The sequence below is a fragment of the Papio anubis genome, chromosome 1 (assembly GCF_008728515.1).
Source record: "Papio anubis isolate 15944 chromosome 1, Panubis1.0, whole genome shotgun sequence".
Classification (NCBI taxonomy): domain Eukaryota; kingdom Metazoa; phylum Chordata; class Mammalia; order Primates; family Cercopithecidae; genus Papio; species Papio anubis.
The window spans coordinates 207242064-207267146 of record NC_044976.1 but is presented as its reverse complement, the minus strand read 5'-3'; the positions used below and the strand labels follow the sequence as shown (position 1 = coordinate 207267146).

Below are 25083 nucleotides of genomic sequence, written 5' to 3'. Positions count from 1 at the left end.
TTCACAGCATCAGATCACCTCCCTGAACAGGCTTGAAAATTCCTATGGTACAGCCAAGTTTATTCCTTTCCTCACATAAAAGTGATACCAGAAGACAAAGGCAAAATCTAGAGACTAGCACTGTGATGTTGAGCTGGTAAGGTGTAAGATGACAGAGAAGTCACCGATACCCACAGTAGTACTTTGCACACAGCAAATGTTCAATTGGTTTTTGAATGTTTAATACACCATATACTAGGGTACTGATTCTCTTTCATATTAAGACGGAAAATGAACTCCTATTATAGGAAATGAATTTGCCCTGAGCAAGGAAGAGCTTTCTAAAATGAGAGTTATATAAGAATTAAATAATCTGGGAGATAAGCGATTCTTTTTTCTGTCATTGGAGGTTTTCAAGAGGTCTACCTGATCCATATAACAGGGAAATGACAGGGGTAGGCCAGGTGCCTGGTGACTCTGAGGTCCCACAATGATATATACAACAACAGTCTTAGAGGTGCCAGGAAATCTGACAGCGTTAGTCTCAGTGCAGTGTTTGGGATTGTCCTATACCAACCTCAAGTTAGAAGCTCAAGATTTTATGAGTCCCAGTTGTAAGTTAAATGGAGAAAGAAGAGGATGAGAAAGTTAGTTAAATAGTTTAATCAGAGCGGTTTTACAATTCTAAAATTAACAAGCAGACTTGTAATAAAAGAGCTCCAATGTTTGCAAAATGACCTTGTTTCCATTCTGAATCTGACTTTTTAATTGTAAAGGTTAGCATTACATTTAAAAGGACTCAAAATGGAAAAAAATGGAGTGATGTATATTATCATCCGTGTTTTGTGATGCAACTGATGAAATCCCTGAATGGATATTGCTTCAGCTTTAATATTAAAAAATGACCTGACAAGAAGTCCTTAATCAACAAAACTGATCACAGGTGGCTGAAAGAAAGAGAAAAGCCCAAAACTACTGTCATGTTCATAACGTATCACATTGTTGGTGGATGACACTGGCTCCAGATATACAATTAAGCCCACGACACTTTATTACTATGAATATAATTATCATGAAATTTCTCTCACGTTGATCAACTTGTTTCCGAAGGTTTTCTTTGTTCATTTAAACTTGCATAATAAACATGCAATGAATGGTTTCTTTTGAAAGTGTATTTTTTGCAGTCTTTTTGTTTTCATACAAAGATTTCATAAAGTTGCAATGTTGCATCAGAGCATTACCAAAATAATAGCAGGAGCATATGGCGGGGGCCGGAGGGGGAGGGCAAATGTGAATTTAGCTGAATGAGAAGAGCCTCCTTTCATCCTGAGACACACCACCCACTTTTTTTTTTTTTTTCTCTTTTTAAGGTGCAAACTGCTTTTCTTACCCTCCCCCACCAAAGAAAAGACTAAAGGGAAAAAAAAAACCTCATAAAATCAATCTAAGAAAAGAAAGGTCGACATAAAGAAAATAAAGATGTTTTTTCATGCACATATCTTCTGCATAGCTCAACCCACATATAGTAAGGCACTATTTCCCTTCGCAACTGGTGTCCATGGCAGTCTGTTAAGTGCTACAGTGCTCTGTGACCATTAGACAGCTTCCTTCCAGGATGGTGAAATAAAGAGGCCGGGTGAGTATGGCTGCCACGCGTCTCCATGAAGGTCCCGTAGCTCGAGGAGACTCCAGGAGCCTCAGAAGAAAATCTGTCTATGTGTGTTATGACAGTGTCCAGAATGGTTTTCTTTCCAGAATTCATTTTTTTGTCTGAGTATGAATTTAGATTATTCTTCCGTGTTTAGTCTCAACGTAAATACAGACGGTGGCGGGGGGTGGGGAAACAGGTCTCCCGAAACAGAGTTTCGATGCTCCCAGAAAACACACAACGCTGGCAATTCACAAAATCAGCAAAATGTTTCCAAGAGAGCAGAGAAATTGAGAGAGGGGTGGGGTTTTGGTTTTGAGAGGTGATTGGGGTCTGAGTTTGTTTAATTTAGCTGGTCCTCATACTGTTTCCGGAAACAATCCCCTGCTGGGAAAAATTCCCAGCACCTTTCTTGATACATCTTCCAGACATAAGATTCCTGTAAAAGTCAAGGAAATGTATTAACATTTTCCCCTGTGTGCTAACAAAACATAAGGTAGAAACTCAATTTTGTTACCTATATCACATGCAATAGAAGTCCACATTCATTTAGATGGTTCCTAACTATACCAGACCTTATTAACTTCTAGTAATAATCTTCATCCTGACTATAATAATGATTAAAAATATGTTGGCTGGGCATACTGGCTCACGCCTATGATCCCAGCATTTTGGGAGGCTGAGGTGGGAGGATCGCTTGAGCTCAGGCATTCGAGACCAGCCTGAGCAACATAACAAGATCTTGTCTGCACTAAAATAATAATAATAATAATAATAAAATAAAGCCAGGCGTGGTGGGGCATGCCTGTAGTTTCAGGTACTTGTGGGGCTGAAACAGGAGGATTTATTGAGCCCAGGAAGTCAAGGCTGTAGTGAGCCCTGATCACGCCACTGCACTCCAGCCTTGGAAAACAGCAAGACCTTGTCTCAAAAAATATATATGTATATGTGTGTGTGTATAAATATACATTTATGCTTTTGAGGGTTCTCTTAAAATATTGTATCCTTCAAATTCAAACTAACTGCACATTGGAAGAGGAACTTCAAATAGCTTAAATGCCTTAGACATTTAATATGCATTGTACATAATACTTTGAAGTTGATTGGAAATCATCTATCTGATTAAACAATCAAGGACATTATGCAATAATTAAGAACTCAATTTTTTAAAATAATGGAATTCAAAACTCAAATCCAGCATTTGCAGTTAGTAAAAGCTTATTGTTTTACATACAATTAGTATAGAATTCTACTGTAACAAAGGCAATCTTTTCCATACTCATTCAACATAACAGGAACTTTATATCAAGATACCACAACTAATATCTGAAAGTAATTCCATCCCTCACTGTTTAATGCACACATTTTGTTCTGATATTTAGAGCTTCTCTATAATTTCTTTCAGAAGATGACACGTAATAATTTACCTACCTGTCCTGTGTGTTCTGTTTCGTCTTTGTTTATAAGATACATCAGAAAAAACCTACAGATACAGAGAGACTGATCAGAAATGAACTGTATGGAAATATTAGGATAAACAGGGCATATTTAGATAAATTGTATGCTGCATTCAATTATGGCCAGCACAGAGAAAATACCACATGCAAATTTTTGGAAAAATTACTGTGTACCAGAAAGAGGAAAGGCTGTTGACCTGACTTTTCTGATCTGCTGCTATTTGACCCTAGAGGCTTCAAGTTAGGAATATACACATTGGTCAGAATCAAATCAACACTGATGAATTAGAACTGAAGACTAGCTTAAGGAGAAGTTTTAATTTACTGATCAAGTTCCATTGAGTATAGTTAGACCAATTTTTTTCCCTATAATGCTACTCGGCATCTCTTCTGTTACTAAAATTGGGTCCAAAAATGAGTAAGAACAGCATTTTACCAAAGTATAGTTTTGGCTAATCTTGAGTAATGTAAAGATTTCTATGTATTAATATTTTTTGAAATGCAGCTTTTAAGTTGGTATCCAACAGTGCCTGTCGAGATCTGAAAGTCCTCTTAAGATCTGTAAGAAGAAAAACGGAGACTCGCCTCTCCCTAGGAAGCAGCCTGGGAAATCTTATCTAAAATGAGAAACGTGACCACGATTCGCAGAGAGGCTCTGCTCCTCCCTGTCCACCTCTTCATTTCAAGTTCTAGAAAGTATCATTTACATGAAGAGCTGCAACTTAACTTCTTAAGTCAACCTACTCCAGAGGAAAAGAGAGCCGTTAGCTGTTGGTCTTTCTCTTAAAGCATCTGCAGCGATTGTTTTTTAAACAAGAAACAAAAACCTCTCTATTCTGAGATGGGCGGGGACTGGTGGCGGCTACTGGAGAGGTGGAAGATTCTGAAACGGGCACACTCACAAGTAATTAGCCAAGTTGTGCTCCTGTAAAGTGTGGGTTTCAAAGCCATGTGGCACTGTGTCGAAGTAATCATTGCCTATCCCACAGATGAAGCATTTGGTCTAGAAAACAAAGGGAAACATTAACGTCAGAGTTCAGAAAGCAAAACAAAAGGAAAACACAACTCGCCATGTAGGGGCAGCTATTATTTGGTTCACTCAATACACGTCAAAGATCATCACATGGAGGCTGTGCCAAGCCCACAAATATAAATAGAACTGTCTCTGTAACTATATCTTGGTGTTGGCTTAAATGACACAGGTACCAGCAGCAGTAAGTAGCAGACACAGACAGGGAACAAGAGGATGATGATGATGATGGCTGCAAAGCAACGTCTCTTCCTTTCTCTAGCCTAGGTGAAAATGTCCAGGCTTAGTGATCAACTCTTGTTCATGACATTGACTAAAGTTATCTAAGCAAGATTAACTGGTCCTCAACTGAAACTACAAACTTAGTACCCACCCACCCAAAGTCTGATGACCCAGGGGGAAAAGGTGCAGATCACTTTCCTTTAGAAAAGGCCAAATCAAATATCAAGCTATGAGGCATCCCATCTACAATTCAGTGAGGGTCTGCCAGGTGCTGTGCTAGGTACAGAATTAGCCAGTGGATGTGTATGGAGAACAACTTTCAACTCTAGGGACCAGGTTCCTGGTCGTCTTGGTTCCACTTTCTCTGGACCATGCCTCTCCTAAGCAGCCTGTAGAGAGGCACCTGCTTAGGTCTGCTCCTTGCAGACAGGCCTGGTCCACAAAACCCAGGAGAAGCAGACCCCCTATTTTATTATTGGAATTGTACATGTATCATTTCAAATGTATTCAATAATTGTCCCATGTGACTCTGGTGCTCATCTTTCCCTACCAGTTGTAAGCTGTTTTATGCCATCTGAAGCATGTTTATGAGGTCCTGTATTTTAGGAACTACAATCAAGATGATTATCATAGTGTATAAAATTCTTCCTGCCTTATTGATCACTATCTGCTGACAGCTGATAGGCCACATTGAGCAATTGGGGAGAATAATCGATCAGGTCTTCATACCACTCCAATGACGTCTCTTCCATTGAACTGGCTCAAATCACACTCGTCAGCTTTACTGATGAACCTGTTCTTCCTCTGGGTTACCTGTGTCAGCTAACTATGCCACCATCCCTCTGGTGGCTAATGCCTGAAACCTGGATAGCCCCTTGCTTGCTCCATCCTCTCCATCCTCTGCATTTGGCCAATCACCAAGTCCCTCAGTGAGGATGCAGGAACTAGATGGATTCAGGCAGTACTTGCCCAGCTCCCAGGTGGCACCTCTTTAGCAAAAGCTTCAGAGGCTCCCACCTGGAAAATGCTGACAGCTCACTTCCCTGTCCCTGTTCTTGCCAGTTTTGAGTTCATGCCTTACATTTTAAACCACAGTGATCTTTTTAAAATGCAAACCTGATCATCTGACTGCCCTGCCTAAAGCCCTTTTCTTGTTTCCACAGCCCATATATTAAACTGTAAATTTCTCAAATGAGTGATTAGGTTCTTCATTCACTGGTCTTCCTCTCCAGCCTCGGCCTCAGAATTAAATCTGCATCTGGTAGCACTGAGGCTGCTAAGAAAAAAACCTGTGCATCAAATTCCCTAAAATCAGTCTTGGTATATAATTTCAGGTGGTGATGGGCTCAAAGATCCCATTGTGAATGGTACCCCTGGCGATGTCCATGGTGTGGGAGAAGCGGGTGGGAGGTTGCCCAAACTGTCCTCCTCTTTCCTTTTCAAACCCACAGACTTCCACAGTCTTCAGGCCTCAGCTCAGACATCCCTTCTTCTAGGAAATTCCCTGACCATCCAGGAGTGAATCAGATACCAGCCCTGGAGACCCTAGCACTCAGGGTTTTACTCCTATAAAGGACTCACCACACTGCTCTGTAATCATCTGTTTACTTGTCATTGAATCTTTGGTTTTGAATGAATAGTCTCACTTCTGGAGGGAAAGGATGGTGTCCTATTGCTGTTTGCATGCACGTGGGGTCCACCACGGTTTCAGCCGACCACGCTGTTCAACTATATGTATTGCTTGAATGGAAAACAGGCTAGTGAAACCACGAGTTGTGCCCTTTCCCCTCCTCCTTCCCACATTCATGATTCTCTCGATAAAGGCAGTAAGGAAAACCAGGGCCCAGGACAATAAAAAGGCTGAGTCATGAATGGAGAAGCTTACCTCCATGTCTTCTTTGACTTGTTCCTGTTGGTCTCTTAGTTCTCCAAAAGCATCGATAATTAGACCTGGTGTTAAATAAAAACACAATTTAATCTTTCTCAAGCAATGAATAATTCAGTTCCTTGGCTAATCCCCTCAGGGAAAGGGGAGATGTACAACTACTTTGCAAAATGCTCAGAACATGGTGAATGTGACCACATATCTGATACTCCTAGGAGAAGGGAGGCGGGGTTCTCTCCTTGGGGGCAGAAGTACGTGCAGTTACTGGGACATACGCTCACTGAAAGAGTGTTTTAAAATGAAGTGACAGCAGGAAAAAGCTTTTGTTAACTTGGCATATACAGATGTTATTACATACTTCATGCTGAAAAAGAGCAGCTGAGGTTTATGAGTAAGTACAGAAAGCTCCACTAATAAGATTTTTCAAGTACTAATGTAGAAATAAAACATGACCACTTAAACGAAGAAATTTGCCTCAAGTCACTTTTTTTTTTTTTGAGACAGTCTTGCTCTGTCACCCAGGCTGGAGTGCAGTGATGCGGTCACAGCTCACTGCAGCCTCAACCTCATGGGCTCAAGTGATCCTCCTGCCTCAGCTTCCCAAGTAGCTAGCATTACAGGTGCATACCACCACACCCTGCTAATTTCTGTTTGTAGAGACAGGGTTTCATCATGTTGACCAGGCTGGTCTCGAACTCCTGGGCTCAAGCGATCTTCTGGCCTCAGCTTCCCAAAGTGTTAGGATTACAGGCATGAGCCATGGTGCCAGGCCTCAAATCACTTTTTTTCACAAGTCCCTTATAAGTAAGCTTCCATAATTTCATTGACTGTGGCAATCAGAAACACTGCGTTGTTTTAAGCTCCTTTTCTCTCCTGAGACCTGCTGGCTTCATACTTTCTTAACTTTGCCCTCTTAGAAAACACATGATTTTTACACTCAATAAGAGCACAATGAATGAATTATGAGTCCCTTAAACTTGTCCATGGTACTTTACTAAAAAATAGTGTCATTTGATGTCTGTGGAATTTAGATTGTCACATTTACAGACATTTAATTCAAGCCAGGATAAATGTGTTAAGCAGAAAAGATAACATGACATTTCTGAGAGAGAAAAACACCACACTCCAAGTTGCCCAGAAGTAAAAGGAAGAACTAGTGGGTCAATACCAACACTGTGGTTGCAAGGGGTCTGGATCCAGATTCCAGCCCTGTTTAGCTGTGCACTTCGGCCAAGTTCCTTAGACTTATTGTGGCTCAGTTACTTCACACATAAAAGCACAATTCTCATAAGGTTGGTGAAATGGTAAAATTAGTTAATACATGTGCTCGGCAGATAGTAGGTACTCAACAATGATACTATTAATAGCTTTATAGTTATTTATAAAGCACTGACTATGCATCAAGTATTACACTGGGTACTTGAATATATGTCCTTTTTTATTATACTTTAAGTTCTGGGGTACATGTGTAGAATGTGCAGATTTGTTACACAGGTATACATGTGCTATGGTGGTTTTTGCTGCACCCATCAACTCGTCATCTACATTAGGTATTTCTCCTAATGCTATCCCGACCCCCCAACAGGTCCTGGTGTGTGATGCCCCACTGTGTCCATGTGTTCTCATTGTTCAACTCCCACTTATGAGTGAGAACATGTGGTGTTTGTTTTCTGTTCTTGTGTTAGTTTGCTGAGAATGATGGTTTCCAGCTTCATCCACGTCCCTGCAAAGGACATGAACTCATCCTTTTTTATGGCTGCATAGTATTCCATGGTGTATATGTGGCACTTTTTAAAATCTAGTCTATCATTGATGGGCATTTGGGTTGGTTCCAAGTCTGCTATTGTGAACAGTGCCACAATAAACATGCGTGTGCATGTGTTTTTATAGTAGAATGATTTATAATTCTTTGGGTATATACCCAGTGATGCAATTGCTGGGTCAAATGGTATTTCTAGTTCTAGATCCTTGAGGAATTGCCACAGTGTCTTCTACAATGGTTGAACTAATTTACACTCCCACAAACAATGTAAAAGTGTTCCTATTTCTGCACATCATCTCCAGCATCTGTTGTTTCCTGACTTTTTAATGATTGCCATTCTAACTGGCATAAAATGGTATCTCATTGTGGTTTTGATTTGCATTTCTTCAATGACAAGTGATGAGCTTTTATTCATGTTTGTTGGCTGCATAAATGTCGTCTTTTGAGAAGTGTCTGTTCATATCCTTCACCCACTTTTTGATGGGGCTGTTTGTTTTATTTTTGTAAAGTTGTTTAAGTTCTTTGTAGATTCTGGATATTAGCTGTATATCAGATGGAGAGACAGCAAAAAATTTTCTCCCATTCTGTAGGTTGCCTGTTCACTCTGATGATAGTTTCCTTTGCTGTGCAGAAGCTCTCTCTTTAGTTTAATTAGATCCCATTTGTCAATTTTGGCTTTTGTTGCCATTGCTTTTGGTGTTTTAGTCATGAAGTCTTTGCCCATGCCTATGTCCTGAATGGTATTGCCTAGGTTTTTTCTAGGGATTTTATGGTTTTAGGTCTTATGTTTAAGTCTTTAATCCATCTTGAGTTAATTTTTGTATAAGTTGTAAGGAAGGAATCCAGTTTCAGCTTTCTGCATATGGCTAGCCAGTTTTCCAACACCATTTATTAAATGGGGAATCCTTTCCCCAGTGCTTCTTTTTGTCAGGTTTGTCAAAGATCAGATAGTTGTAGATGTGTAGTGTTATTTCTGAGGCCTCTGTTTTGTTTCATTGTTCTATGTATCTGTTTTGGTACCAGTACCATGCTGTTTTTGTTACTGTAGCTTTGTAGTATAGTTTGAAGTCAGGCAGTGTGATGACTCCAGCTTTGTTTTTTCTGCTTAGGATTGTCTTGGCTATGTGGGCTCTTTTTTGGTTCCATATGAAATTTAAAGTAGTTTTTTTCCCAATTCTGTGAAGAAAGTCAATGGTAGCTTGATGAGGATAGCATTGAATTTATAAATTACTTTGGGCAGTATGGACATTTTCACGACACTGATTCTTCCTATCCATGAGCATGGTATGTTCTTCCATTTGTTTGTGTCCTCTCTTATTTCCTTGAGTGGCAGTTTGTAGTTCTCTTTGAAGAGGTCCTTCACATTCCTTGAAAGTTGTATTCCTAGGTATTCTATTCTCTTTGTAGCAGTTGTGAATGGGAGTTCACTCATGATTTGGCTGTTTGTCTATTATTGGTATATAGGAATGCTTGTGATTTTTGCACATTGATTTTGTATCCTATGACTTTACTGAAGTTGCTTATCAGTGTAAGGAGATTTTGGGCTGAGATGATGGGATTTTCCAAATATACAATCATGTCATCTGCAAACAGACAATTTGACTTTCTCTGTTACTAACTGAATAGCCTTTATTTCTTTGTTTTACCTGATTGCCCTGGCCAGAACTTCCAACACTATGTTGAATAGGAGTGGTGAGAGAGGACATTCTTGTCTTGTGCTAGTTTTCAAAGGGAATGCTTCCAGTTTGGGGCCATTCAGCATGATACTGGCTGTGGGTTCGTCATAAATAGCTCTTATTATTTTGAGATACCTTCCATCAATACCTAGTGTATTGAGAGTTTTCAGCATGAAGGGCTGTTGAAGTTTGTCGAAGGCCTTTTCTGCATCTATTGAGATAATCATGTGGTTTTTGTCATTGGTTCTGTTTATGTGATGGATTACGTTTATTGACTTGCATATGTTGAACCAGCCTTGCATCCCAGGGATGAAGCCGACTTGATTGTGGTGGATAAGCTTTTTGATGTGCTGCTGGATTTGGTTTGCCAGTTATTTATTGAGGATTTTTGCATTGATGTTCATGAGGGATATTGCCCTGAAATTTTCTTTTTTTTGTTGGGTCTCTGCCAGGTTTTGGTATCAGGATGATTCTGGTCTCATAAAATGAGTTAGGGAGAATTCCCTCTTTTTCTATTGTTGGGAATAGTTTCAGAAGGAATGGTACCAGCTCCTCTTTGTACCTCGAGTAGAATTCAGTTGTGAATCTGTCAGGTCCTGGACTTTTTTGGTTGGTAGGTTATTAATTACTGCCTCAATTTCAGAACTTGTTATCGATCTATTCAGGGATTCAGCTTCTTCCTGGTTTAGTCTTGGGAGGGTGTATGTGTCCAGGAATTTATCCATTTCTTCTAGATTTTCTAATTTATTTGCATAGAGGTGTTTATAGTATTCTCTGATGGTAGTTTGTATATGTATGGGATCGGTGATGATATCCCCTTTATAATTTTGTATTGCATTTATTTGATTCTTCTCTCTTTTCTTCTTTGTTAGTCTGGCTAGTGGTCTATCTATTTTGTTGATCTTTTAAAAAAACCAGCTCCTGGATCCACTGATTTTTTGAAGGGGTTTCCCTTTCTCTATCTCCTTCAGTTCTGCAGTGATCTTAGTTATTTCTGGTTTTTTTTTTTAGATATTCATTTTTTTTTGATGGAGTCTTGCTCTGTTGCTCAGGCTGGAGTGCAGTGGCACGATCTTGACTCACTGTCTTAGTTATTACTTGTCTTCTGCTAGATTTTGAATTTGTTTGCTCTTGCTTCTCTAGTTCTTTTAATTGTGATGTTAGGGTGTCAATTTTAGATCTTTCCTGCTTTCTCTTGTGGGCATTTAGTGTTATAAATTTCCCTCTACACACTGCTTTATATGTGTCCCAGAGATTCTGGCACGTTGTGTCTTTGTTCTCATCAGTATCAAAGAACATCTGTATTTCTGCCTTAATTTCGTTACTTACCCAGTAGTCATTCAGGAGCAGGTTTTTCAGTTTCCATGTAGTTGTGCGGTTTTAAGTGAGTTTCTTAATCCTGAGTTCTAATTTGATTGCACTGTGGTCTGAGAGACTCTTTGTGAGGATTTCCATTCTTTTGCATTTGCTGAGGAGTGTTTTGCTTCCAATTATGTGGTCAATTTTAGAGTAAGTGTGAATTGGTACTGAGAAGAATGTATATTCTGTTGATTTGGGGTGGAGAGTTCTGTAGATGTCTGTTAGGTCTGCTTGGTCCAGAGGTGAGTTGAAGTCCTGGATATCCTTGTTAATTTTCTCTCATTGATCTAATATTGACAGTGGGGTGTTAAAGTCTCTCACTATTATTGTGGGGAGTCTAAGTCTCTTTGTAAGTCTCTAAGAATTTGTTTTATGAATCTGGGTGCTCCTGTATTGGGTGCATATATATTCAGGATAGTTAGCTCTTCTTGTTGCATTGATTCCTTTACCATTATGTAATGCCCTTCTTTGTCTCTTTTGACCTTTGTTGGTTTAAAATCTGTTTTATCAGAGACTAGAATTACAATCCTTGCTATTTTTTTTCTTTCCATTTGCTTGGTAAATATTCCTCCATCCCTTTATTTTGAGCCCATGTGTGTCTTTGCACATGAGATGGGTCTCCTGAATACAGCAAATTGATGAGTCTTGACTCTTTATCCAATTTGCCAGTCTGTGTCTTTTAATTTGGGCATTTAGCCTGTTTATATTTAAGGTTAATATTGTTATGTGTGAACTTGATCCTGTCATTATCATGCTAGCTAGTTATTTTTCCCGTTAGTTCATGCAGTTTCTTCATAGTGTCAATGGTCTTTACAATTTGGTATGTTTTTGCAGTGGCTGGTACTGGTTGTTCCTTTCCATTTTTAGTGCTTCCTTCAGGAGCTCTTGTAAGGCAGGCCTGCTGGTGACAAAATCTCTCAGCATTTGCTTGTCTTTAAAGGATTTTATTTCTCCTTCACTTATGAAGCTTAGTTTGGCTGGATGTGAAACTCTGAGTTGAATATTCTTTCCTTTAAGAATGTTGAATATTTGCCCCCACTCTCTTCTGGTTTGCAGGGTTTTTACAGCGAGATCTGCTATTAGTCTGATGGGCTTCCCTTTGTGGGTAACCCGACCTTTCTCTCTGGCTGCCCTTAACATTTTTTCCTTCATTGCAGCTTTGGTGAATCTGACCATTATGTTCTTGGGGTTGCTCTTCTCAAGGAGTATCTCTGTGGTGTTCTCTGGATTTTCTGAATTTGAATATTGGTCTGCCTTGCTAGGTTGGGGAAGTTCTCCTGGATAATATCCTGAAGAGTGTTTTCCAACTTGGTTCCATTCTCCCGTCACTTTCAGGTACACCAGTCAAACGTATATTTGGTCTTTTCACATAGTCCCATATTTCCTGAAGGATTTGTTCATTTCTTTTCACTCTTTTTTCTCTAATCTTGTCTTCTCACTTTATTTCATTGCGTTCACCTTCAATCTCTGATATCCTTTCTTCTGCTTGATGGATTCAGCTATTGGTACTTGTGTATGCTTCACGAAGTTCTCATGCTGTGTTTTTCAGCTCCATCAGGTCATTTATGTTCTCCTCTAAACTGGTTATTCTAGTTAGCAATTTCTCTAACCTTTTTTCAAAGTTCTCAGCTTCATTGCATTGGGTTAGAAAATGCTCCTTTAGCTCGGAGGAGTTTGTTATTACCCACCTTGTGAAGCTTACTTCTGTCATTTTTGTCAAACTCATTCTCCATCCAGTTTTGTTCCCTTGTTGGCAAGAAGTTGTGATATTTGGAAAGAAGAGGTGTTCCAGTTTTTGGAATTTTCAGCCTTTTTGTGCTGGTTTCTCCCCATCTCCATGGATTTATCTACCTTTAGTCTTTGATGTTGGTGACCTTCGGATGGAGTCTCTTGAGTGCATGTCCTTTTTGTTGATGTTGATACTATTCCTTTCTGTTTGTTAGTTTTCCTTCTAATAGGCCCCTCTGCTGCAGGTCTGCTGGAGTTTGCTGGAGGTCCACTCCAGACCCCGTTTGCCTGGGTATCACCAGTGGAGGCTGCAGAACAGCAAAGATTGCTGCATGTTCCTTCCTCTGGAAGCTTCTTCCCAGAGGTGCACCCACCAAATGTCAGCCAGAGCTCTCCTGTATGAGGTGTCTGTTGGCCCCAGTCAGGATACATGGGGGTCAGGGACCCACTTCAGGAGGCAATCTGTCCCTTATTAGAGCTCGAACACTATGCTGGGAGATCTGCTGTCTTCACAGCTGTCAGGCAGGGACATTTAAGTCTGTTGAAGCTGCACCCACAGCCACCCCGTCCCCCAGGTGCTCTGTCCCAGGAAGATGAGGGTTTTATCTCTAAGTACCTGACTGGGGTTGCTGTCTCTTTTTTCAGAGATGCCCTGCCCAGAGAGAAGGAATCTAGAGAGGCAGTCTGGCCGCAGCGGCCTTGCTGAGCTGCAGTGGGCTCCACCCAATTCCAACTTCCCAGTGGCTTTGTTTACATTGTGAGGCTAAAACTGCTTACTCATGCCTCAGCAATGGCAGATGGCCCTCCCCTGACCAAGCTGGAGCAACCGAGGTCAACCTCATACCACTGTGCTAGCAGTGAGAATTTCAAGCCAGTGGATCTTTGCTTGCTGGGGTCCGTGGGGGGTGGGACCTGCCGAGCCAGACCACTTGGCTCCCTGGCTTCAGATCTCCTTCTGGGGGAGTGAATGGTTCTGTCTCGCTGGTGTCCCAGGTGCCACTGGGGTATGAAAAAAACTTCTGCAGCCAGCTTAGTGCCTGCCCAAATAGCCACCCAATTTTGTGCTTGAAACCCAGGGCCCTGGTGGCGTAGGCAGTGGAGGGTATCTCCTGGTCTGCTGGTTGCAAAGACTGTGGGAAAAGCATGGTATCTGGGCTGGAGTGCACCATTCCTCCTGGGAGGAGGCTAGAGGAGGGAAATTCCCCAATCCCTTGTGCTTCCCAGGTGAGGTGACACCCCACCCTGCTTCTGCTCACCCTCTGTGGGCTGCACCCATTGTCCAACCAGTCCCAGTGAGATGAACTGGGTACCTCGGTTGGAAATGCAGAAATCACCCGCCTTCTGCATTGATCTTGCTGGGAACTGCAGTCTGGAGCTGTTCCTATTTGGCCATCTTGCCAGCTACCCCCTTTTTTTTTGGAGATGGAGTTTTGCTCATCACTCAGGCTGGAATGCAATGGTGAGACCTCTGCTCACTGCAACCTCCTCCTCCGGGGTTCAAGTGATTCTTCTGCCTCAGCCTCCCAAGTAGCTAGGATTATAGGTTCATACCACCACACCAGGCTAATTTTTGTATTTTTAGTAGAGACAAGGTTTCACCATGTTGGCCAGGCTGGTCTTGAACTCCTGACCTCAAGTGATCCACCTGCCTCAGCCTCTCAAAGTGTTGGGATGACAGGCGTGAGCCACAGTGCCTGGCCTGTATGTCATTTAAAAAATTCTCAACAACCATAGGGCTTAGAAGTTGTTGTTGGTGGTGGTGGGTTTGTGTGTGTGTGTGGTTTTTGAAATGGAGTTTCGTTCTTCTTGCCCAGGCTGGAGTGCAATGATGTGATCTCAGCTCACCGCAACCTCCACCTCCTGGGTTCAAGCAGTTCTCCTGCCTCAGCCTCTCAGGTAGCTGGGATTACACGCGTGTGCCACCATGCCTGGCTAGTTTTGTATTTTTAGTAGAGATGGGGTTTCACCATGTTGGTCAGGCTGGGCTCGAGCTCCTGACCTCAAATGATCCACCTGCCTCAGCCTCCCAAAGTCCTTGGATTATAGGCATGAGCCACCGCACCCAGCTGGCTTAGAAGTTTAAAGGGTTAAATGGCTCATCCACCCAAGACTGTAAAGCTGGGGTTCATGAGTCTGAAACCCAGAGGTGTGGAATCAAACCAAGGAAAGTGCCCTTTCCATTATGTTATTTTGAAAGAAGACAAAATAACACTGTATCTTCCATTCATACCAGGGTTCCATGCCGCTTTACCTTTCCCCCTGTAGACTGCATGATGAAGAAATACTGAAAGGAAAAGTTTGATTTGGCTTTGCCAGGAAACACTTGATGTTATTACCCTACCTCGAATATTAACTTCAGCAATATGTGGCTCAAATTCTAGATGTTATCAGCTTCAGCGAGGATGACACTTACCTTGTATTATGGCCAAGAGAATGACAATAACAAAGAAGAAGAAAGTGATGTCAAAGATGATTCGATAGATCTCATATTCATCTCCTGCTGGGTCTTCAATTTCATCCCCGATCCCTCCTCCAGCACGAACTCCAACATACATGTGGAACATATAGCACTGGAAAAAAGACATGGTGTCACTTCTTGGAGGGACATTACCCACTTTTATTCTGGACAAACCCGAGTTCTCTCTGTAGTTCCTAATCCTCACTCTGGAAGTGAGAATTATTGCATTCTATATTGCCTCTCTTTGTTTCAATATTTGTAGCTGTGAAGCAAACACTTGGCTTTTGCATGTGGCTGTCTTTTAAACAAAAGTGTATACTGCATACTCTGCCTAGCACTTTCTCTCTCACTTTGGAGAAAATGGAAAATTTTCTAATATCTTGTGTCTTATATCTAGTCTCTTGGCTAGTATCTTGGCTCTGAACCATCTGTTCTAATGAGGTAATCATATTATGAACACATTAAGGGACATACAACTATATTGCATTGTTTAGTGATTTTGGACATAACAGACATAACAGACATTGGTGAGGTAAGAGAAAGGTGAGGTAGTAAGATGGAATCTTAGAAATTAAGCTAGAAGAAAATATACTAACGCCCTCCCCTCACCTAGTATATATGAAATATGATGCTGAAATTCTTTTCTACTTTAATACCTACAATAAAAAAGAGAGAAGACCTGAGGAAGAAATAGCATCTTATTGTTTAAACCCTAAAACATCAAAGCCACCAACAAACACAGCTGCCTATGCCTACTGCTAAAATACGAGGGGTTCATTAAAGTGCATTTTAGGGCAGTGTTCTCAGCCTCAGCACCAGTGACATTTTTGGCTGGATAATTCTTTGGGCAGGGGCTATCCTGTGCACGGTACGCTATTTTAAAAAGATCCCTTGGTCTCTACCCCTCAGATACCAATAGCACCCTACCTCATAGTGACAATAACAGATATCTCCAGATACCAAATGTCCTGGGGGCGGGGTGGGGGGTAGTGAGGAATGAAGTCATGCTGGATTGAGAGTCACTGGCTTGGAGCATCCAATATTTTATCCTCATTTAAGCTGAGTCCAAACTCCTTTTTCAGGCCCTTGAATTTAGCCACACTCACCTTTCCCAAAAACCTCCCTCTCCGCTCTCTCCACTCTTCATACCTCCTCCAAATGAACTATTCCTGATTCCAGATCTTTGCTCGTACATTCTCCTTCTCTTGCAATAGCCTTTTCCATTCTTACCCCATTCCTACTCATCCTGTAGGGCCTAAATTAATAATCCTTCCTCTGAGATTTTCTTAGACTGTCCCAGATACCCTGACTTAATGGATGTGTCACCCATCAATTCAAAACCTAGTTAGTTGCTGCTGACCAGAACAAAGGGGACAAAAGCCTAAACACAGAAACACCACACTCTTCTGCTTCTCTTCATTTCTGGCCATTGCTTCCCAGTCTCCTTTGCCAAATCTTCCTCATCTCCCTGTGGCTTCATGAACAGTTGCTCCAGGACTGGATTCTTTGACCTTTTTCCTTCTAGGACACTCCCTTGGGGGAAGCTTCCCGGTTTCATGGCTTTAAGTTTCATCTCTGTGCCAATTACACTCATTTCTATTTCCAGCCTGGACCTTTTTCTTGAATTCCACACTTGGATATCCAGCTTGCTTGTTTTTTTGTTGTCTATTTCATTCCCCTAGGACTGACTGCATTCCAACAAGAAATGCTTTGGTTATTACTCTGTTGCCAGTGCCTTACCATGAGCACATGGTCAGTCCTCAGATCATTTGTGGGATGAATGAGGAGCAAGACCTGCTATTTTCATGGAGCCTTCACTGCCTCAACCCACAGATCTCACATTCTCAGGACACTTGGAAAAGCACAATGTGTAGGCAAAGAGCAGCCAACAAGGTGATACCAAAATGCCCACAGCTCAACTCTGAGTTCAACAGCTGATGGATCTGTTAGATGCAGAGGAGAAAAAGTCTCCTGGGTTAGATGGCTGGAATTTAGGGAACAGAATTAAATGTGTAAAAATTTGGAAACTTAAATTTCCAAATTTAAATTTGGAAACATTTTATCAGCCTGGCATACAAGGATGAGATTGGGCACGTTCAGGGTGGTATGGTCGTAGACTCAGCCTGGCATATAATAAACAGCATTACAAGGTCAGCTCAGCCAGTGCCCACCCAAGATCTGGTCCAGAGCCCAGGTTAGGGGTCTCTTTTGCAGAAAGGCCCACGAGATCCTTAGAGCCAGATTAGCCTGATGGGGTCTAAGCCTAACCTCATCTCAGAGCCTCCTGGATGGGAGAACATTCTGGGTTCCTGGTACTACCTACTGAATCAGTCTCTGGAAGTAAAATCTTACAGACCATCCATCACTTAAAAAAAAAAAATCCTGAAGCCACTGCTGTAGTTTCTCAAAGCTTGGTGCTTGAAACTGCTAATAGTGAATCTGTGAGAAGGGGAAACTATTTTCACCATATATTGAGGCATACTGTTTGCATTTGTTTTACCACACATTTCTTATTTTTATTAAGTAAGAATTGGATTGCCTTTCTTTCTTTTTTTTTTTTTCTTCTTCTTCTTCTTTTTTTTTTTTTTGATGGAGTCTTGCTCTGTCTCCCAGGCTAGAGTACAATGGTGCATTCTCCACTCACTGCAACCTCCACCTCCCGGGTTCAAGCGATTCTCCTGCCTCAGCCTCCTGAGTAGCTGGGATTTCAGGTGCCTGCCACCATGCCCAGCTAATTTTCGTATTTTTAGTAGAGATGGGGGTTTCACCATGTCGGCCAGGCTGGTCTCGAACTCCTGACCTCAGGTGATCCGCCTGCCTCGGCCTCCCAAAGTGCTCGGATTACAGGCGTGAGTCACCACGCCCAGCCTGGATTACTTTTCTCCAAATCTGTGTCTTCATTGGTATTTAATTGTGACTACAGGAAATCAATAAAGAGTAGTTAACGCAGCTTCTTTCCCCTTTAGTTAGACCATCTTTCCCATTGCTCATGTTTCCTTGACTTCACAAGTAGCTTTGTGCTTGCAACTCCCCTCCGGGGATTTCTCTGAGGACTCAGTTTGGATAGTATACCTGGCTCTGGACTGGTACTCCTCTATGTCAAGTTCTGGTCCCCTGGGTCCCCATTCCAATCCCCACAGTGAACCAACAGTGGATTGTGCAGTTCCCAGTCCAGGTCTTGGAATGTCCTAGCTCTCCATCCCTGCTTGTTATGTGTGACAGCACTAGTGGCTGAGATCACCCAGCAACTGATGGAGGAACTGATCATCCATCAGTTCCTCTTGGTGATTCCTGCTGACCAAGACTCTTGGTCTTGCACTTGGGAGTCGTTGGGTCTTGGGCTATAATTTGGCTTCCCATATAGGTGTTTGTCTAGGGAAGAGACAACTTGTTGCATTAACTCTTAATGAGTAGCATGTTGGTATTGTGACTTATATATCAGACTTATGTAATACTGGTTAATGTGAGTCTGTCCCCAAAAGGATGATTCACTTGTAGTTTCTAGACATGTAATGTTGAAGATAGGACCATGGAATGAGGCTAAATTACCAAGGAAAATGTTTCCTTCTTTGCAGATCCCTTGTCAGTCATCTAACCAACCTTTCCTGGAAACACCCTTCCTCACTGCTCTCCTTCATTTTACATCAGCTTTATGCACTGTGATGAAGGGATGCCAGCAGAGATCAACAGTGGATTTAACAGTCATGCTGAAAAGAGAGTCTTGTGCATTTGATTATTTAGGCTTAATAAATCACCAAATTTAAAAAGAATAAAATGTACAGTTCACCTGTGGGATGTTGATACTGATTTTCCCAGCCTCATCCTTTACTACCTGGTCAGCCCTAGACAATTGTATGTAGTTGGCTGTGGTGTTGGAATAGGAGGTATGTGGTGAATAACTTCTAATACATGGCTGTCAGACTGTCAGCTACCAAATTATCCTGCTGCAACTGAAAATCCTTTTATCCACCTTTCTTTTCATAGAATCAGCCTAAACCTGATAATGAGGGCTGGAAGTGGAGAGAAGTAATTCTGTGAGACAAAAAGATAAGCTGCTTTCAGACAATCTGAGTAATGAGTTAGGAAGGTGCCTGGTCCTACAAAAATTGAGAAGAGGAAGTTGTTGATTCCCAAGACGTTATAGTCTGCGGCTTCCCTCCCTCATCCATCTCCTAAATGGATTCATTCTGAGGTTGATCATAGTTTCTATGGGTTTTAGGGAACACTAAGGGTCAGCTGCTGGTGAAAATCCTTGAGACCTTCATCTTGGCAAAAAAAAAAAAAAAAAAGGAAACATGAGGAGAGAATTTGGAGAGAGAGAACTAGAGAGACAGATTATTTGTTGGGAAGGTAGGGTAAAATAAGTGACGACAATTAAGTGAGGTAATTTAGAACAATTACCCAAGTAAGTTTATTTCCCTAGGAGTGTACTTTTCATCTTAATCACCTGCAAAGCTATTTTTCCCCAAGTGCATAGGTCTTGACATCTTCCCTGCAGCCTCTGGTTCGGGGGCCCCTCTCCGTCTGAGACGAACATCCTCCTTTATGTCAAGTCAGTCTCCCTGGCTATCTAGTGACAATCATCTTTTTACCTTGGACTTTACATCATTTTTCACTTTTCCCTCCTACGTTCTTGTAGAGGAGGTTTAAGTTCTATCAGGATACTGCTGGTTTAATTAGATTCTCAGGCTCAAAATATCCTAATCTGGGAAAAAAAAAAAAAAAAAAATCCCCGTGTGACTTGTCTATAACACTGCAGCTATGGCGCCACCTACTGTAAATTATGAAAAACAGAAGGGCGAGTTGCCTACTTGGAAAACCTAAGATGTTCTCTCAGATCCACAGAAAACAACAAAGAAACTCAGGATGAAGTGAATACAGTGTGACATGAGTGAGGAAAATGTATCTCAAGAGAGAATATAGACATCGCCCTGTGAAAGGAAATGTTCAAGAGACTGTCATAAAGAAAGGATTATCTTTGGAGAACTAAATTAAAGAAACGAAATCTTTCTGTTTCCTATTCTGTGCCGCTTTCTTGCTGGCAGGCTGGTTTGAATAAGCCTCTACTTTGAAAGTGCACTACTGTAAGTCATCAGTTATAATTTAAATTTTGTTGGCTTTTTAAAGAAGCCCCTGCACAAGTACTAGTAAGAAGCAGATCAAAAGCAAGTGTTTGGACACTACAGTTGGAACGTCAATCTGGGTAATGTGGCCTCCGTTCCCATGTGGGAGTTTTTAGGGACAATCACTGGGATATGAGCTTGTGTAATGCTACAGAGACTCCTGTCTGGTGTGATTGGTTGGCAGCAGCACGTCATTGTGAATGAGCTAGGGATGAAAAAGTGACTTGTGTCTTGGAACTGAGTTTTCTCTTGCAGGCAGGAAATATCTAAGACATATACTCACCCCAGTCAAAGACAAGATAGTAAGTTTATTGTTATGTGTAGAAATATAAAAACCTACAACAGAGCTGGTCATAAATAGTCTTACTCATGAGGACAGAAATCCCTGAAACTGAAGAAAATCTAGGCTCTAGTTAAGTCCATAGTTCAAAACATCAACAGATCGTATTTCCTCACTGGAACCAAGTTTCTCTGTCTTCTGTATTCATGCCCCATGAAATTGGGCAAAATCAACCAGGTGAAGGCAGTTGTCTTCCTAAGCAAAATTAACAAAAGTAATGGAAATGCATACTGAGAGTGAGGTTCAAAATGTAGTCGTCTAAGGATCCTATGATTACAACTTGAATGGGGTCACCTATGATGACTGCACAATAAAAGGAGAGACCAGGATGTTGCCGGGGTCTCCCTGTGGTATAAAAGGGAGATCCAAAGTCACATATTGTTCTCACTACCTGACACAGGTCACTGAATGTCACAATCTGACATCATTCCTATTTTTCTATTAATTTTTAGCAATTCTCTGAGCATCATACTCTTTAGGAATACATGACCTAAGTAAACTTTCTGCCCTGAGGCTGGTAGATATTGAGATTTATAAATTTGGTCAGGTGTTTGTCCTAGAATAGTACTGAATTTCTTGGAAGTCACTGCAGGCGATGTACCTGCTGCTGCTACCTTCTGCATTGTGCCATGTAGCCTTTCCTGGCCTCCCACTCCCCTCCTGCCTTCAGGGTCACAGGGTAGAGAGGCTCTGAGCATGGCTGATATTAAAGGCAGCACATGGGAGAGGAGATGAAGGATCCTTGACACATCTTCAGCCCTAGGCCTGGAATGAATGAATAGGTGTGGGAGGAGGGGCAAAGTGTTGCATGTTAGTCACTCTGATGAGAGTCATCACTAGTAACGGGTCAGTCTTGTTGCAGTGAATCCAGTTTTCTTACAGTTGCTGTTAAGTTTTTTTTAAAAAAACTTATAAATTTTTCTCTGCTTTGCGGTGTGAGAAAAGCAGCAACAGGAAGGATAGGAGATACTTTTAAGAAGCAGACAGGTGGGCCAAATCAGTGGGTGATAGAAAGGCAGGCAGGGAAGAGGCTCCAGGCAAGGTGCATGAATTATTCGTCCAGCAATTAATCAGAGAAGAAGAGTATCAAAGGTAAGTACTGCATCTCAGTCATGCCAACTTATGATGACTAAAATGGATCTCAAGTATTAAGGCACATAAATTGTGTCCATATCAATATCTTCCACTCTAGTATGATGTGACGTTAAAAAGTTATTTTTATTTCCCTGTCTAGTAGCCATCTAAAGCAACTTCTCAGTTGCAATATTTGAGCAGTGATGTTGAATCCACTATTTTTGTACAGTATATTAAATGTTCTGTATGTAACAGGAATACTGATCCACAAGGTTTTCCAAAACTTCTGGAATTTCTGGGGCATTCTTTTCTTGGAAGATTCTAGGGAAAAGAATGAGCTTAGCAGAATTGCTATAAAGGTGCTTACCATGCAAGTTCCATGAGGGCAGGGACTGTACTTACTCAAACCTTATCCTTAACAAGTGCCTGGTATAAAACAATCACTCAAATTAGTAACAGAAGCATTAATGAAGTTACTAACTGTGAGGTAGTGTAACTTAGAGTACCGGCTGAAGAGTGTCACCTCTTCCTGTGTGACTTATGACAAGTTACTCAAACTCTTGGTAGCTCAGTTTCCTCATCTGTAAAATGGGAATGATAGCAGGGCCAACCTACAGCAAAAGGTTATTAGGAGACTACTGAGTTAATATTTGTAAAGCTCTTGAGATAATACCTGGCACATCATCATTTATAGCCAAGTGCTATATGAGCACTTGATAAATACAAAAAATCTACAGGACTGCGGATTTGTAACTGGGATGGCATTTTCTTCCAGCTGAGGAATTAAGTGTATGGATGAACAACCATGAACATCAGAGTCCTTTCAGCTCTGACACTCCGTGTCCTCCAAGTAGGTCACTAGCACATGGAAATCACAAAGTCATATGCGTAACACCTCAGAATGGCAATAATGACAGGAAATACTGAAAATTATAGATGATTTTTGCATGAACAATACGATTTGCTCTGCTGCCAACTATGTATGGACTGATGAGTTGAAAGCTTTTTTCCCCCTGCATTTTCCATTAAAAGCATCCCTTTTTGAAGTTCTAAGCCTTCAAAAAGTTAATCTTGACCTAAGAAAAGGGAATATTTTTATGTCAGCAAGCTATTATGTATCCCCAATTTTTAAATAACCTGCAATTCATTTGAGAGTTGTTATTTATTCTCAAATTTTTTTTTTATTAAAAAGAAAGTTGGGAAGAGAACAAAATGTCTAATATTGAAAAGCTAAAGAATGACAATCTTGTCTGAGGATCTCTAAATTAGTAAATAAAATAATATTTGTTTAAAGGAGAGGAAGGATGGGCAATTCTATATTAATGATCCTTTATGATAACATTTTAAAAACAGAAAAACTTCTTTACACAAATAAGAGATTCGGGCTCTAAATAAATGGCTCAAGAACAGGCGGTGGATGAAAATGTAGCATCAGGTTTCAGCAGAGCTTCCCTCAGCCTCTGTCCTTTAATTCCTTCAGGTCAGCCACCTGTATGTTCTGTCCTCTCCTTCCTGCCGGGAAACAGTCCCTGCATGTAGTTAAACTAATTTTGGGAATAACTGAAGGCAGATTATCTTTTATAACATGGTGGGGAAAAAACTGTCTTAGACTTTTAAAAATAAAAAAATACCTCCGGTAAAAAGAAATAGTATCAGTCATTCAGACAGGAGTAAAGTCGATAAAATGAAAAGCAAACAAGTTTCTTTCTCCTGTGATCTATGGTGCTACCCCGCTAGGAATCCTTGTTCACAGTGTCCTATGAATAAATCCCTCCAGAAAAATGTTATGCATATTCTAGCATATCAAAAATATGAATTGTTGTGTATATATCATTTCACACAATGAGGATCCTATCATACTGATCAAGATCTTGTTTTTTTAAATTAAATGTAATTTAATTAAAATGTAATTTGTATGTCTCTCCATATCCGTATATATGAATTTCTCTCATTTTCAAACAGATGCATATCTGTTATGGATTTATCATAATTGACTTAATCAGGACACTACTAATGATCATTTAGATTATTCCTAGCTTGTGAGGGCAGCTGATGTCTTTGAACATACAGAGGCTTATTTGTGAGTAAACCTTTAGGGAAATTACTAGCAGCGGAATTAATAGGTCAAAAGATATATATAGTTAAAAATTTGATAAGTATCGCAAAACTTCTCTAAAATTGTTGTCAATTCAAATTCCCAACCAGAGTCATGAAAATGCCGATTTTTTCCCATCAATTCACCAACTATGGGTTTTAACAAACGTGAATACTTTGCAAACCTGACGGGTAAAAAGTGGTTTTTTCATTGTTTTAATTTGCATTTGACAGAGGCTGAGCATCTTTTCAAATCTGCAAGCCCACTGCATTAATTTCACTGTGAATTGTCTGGTCATGTGATTTACTTGTTTTTCTATTGGTTTATTTCTTCCTATTGATGTGATAAGGACTTGGTAGATTAAGGAAACTGGTCGTTTGTTATGGTGTTAAAAATATTTTTCCCATTTTACCATTTGCCTTTACGACTGTACTTATTGTTGCTCTTTTTTCAAATAATGTTTATGCTTTCATAGACCCTGAGTTTTATGTCATACTCAGACCCTTCTCCATATAAAAATGAGTATTACTATTATTTAAGGCATCAAATTCTGTCTTGTGATTATTCATTCTTATTGCATTAAAATATGCTCAATTGAGAATTTATTTTTATTTATAAAGCAACGTTGGTATCCATTTTTATCATTTTCCCCCAACATGGTACTAATGTCATTTATTAAATTATTTTTCATTTCCTTACTTCAAAAGCTATCTTTATCATCTTTTAATTTCCATGAGTATTTGCATCTGTTTCTGAACCACTCTGTCCCGCTGATTTGTCATTCTTTAGTATAAAATTATCTTAATTGTTAGTCTTTGTAATAATGGTCATTCTCTCTCATCAATCTTTTGGGCTATTTTTTCTAGAGTAATTTATGTGTCATTATATCAGCCACTATACCTAAATCCCCAACACAAAAAAAAAAATCCCCACACAAATTTTTGTGAGGCGCTTACTGAAGGATACATCTCTTTCCAGCTAGTGATCTATATTTTGTCTCATGTTCCCCTTCCTGATCTAAGATCTCATGTATGATAACTTCTCATTTGCCAATATTAGAGAGACAAAGCAATATGAAAGCTTTAACAGCTGTTGATTTTTGAAAACCAAAACCAAAAAAGACATTTAAGCCAAGATACTCAATATAAAAGCAAAAATCAGTAGTTCTATAAAGACATACACTTTTGAAATTTAGTAATTTCAGTTAAAGTCATTAAGGTGACAAAAAACTAAGGCTTCCAAATGTT

General features: G+C 40.5%; 1 protein-coding gene across 13 annotated transcripts in view; it reads right to left on the bottom strand.

Moving 5' to 3' along the window:
* Window positions 1-626: 626 nt before the first annotated feature.
* RYR2 (ryanodine receptor 2) overlaps window positions 627-25083 on the bottom strand; it is a 785691-nt gene continuing 761234 nt past the window's right edge. For all 13 annotated transcript variants that reach the window (XM_021934115.2, XM_021934128.2, XM_021934136.2 and 10 more), the window contains 5 exons: window positions 15160-15316; window positions 6222-6286; window positions 3987-4087; window positions 3059-3110; window positions 627-2066 (listed from right to left, as the gene is read on the bottom strand). In XM_021934115.2, the coding sequence (XP_021789807.1) occupies window positions 1971-2066; window positions 3059-3110; window positions 3987-4087; window positions 6222-6286; window positions 15160-15316 (471 nt within the window). In that variant the 3' untranslated portion in view covers window positions 627-1970. The remainder of the gene's footprint in view (window positions 2067-3058; window positions 3111-3986; window positions 4088-6221; window positions 6287-15159; window positions 15317-25083) is intronic.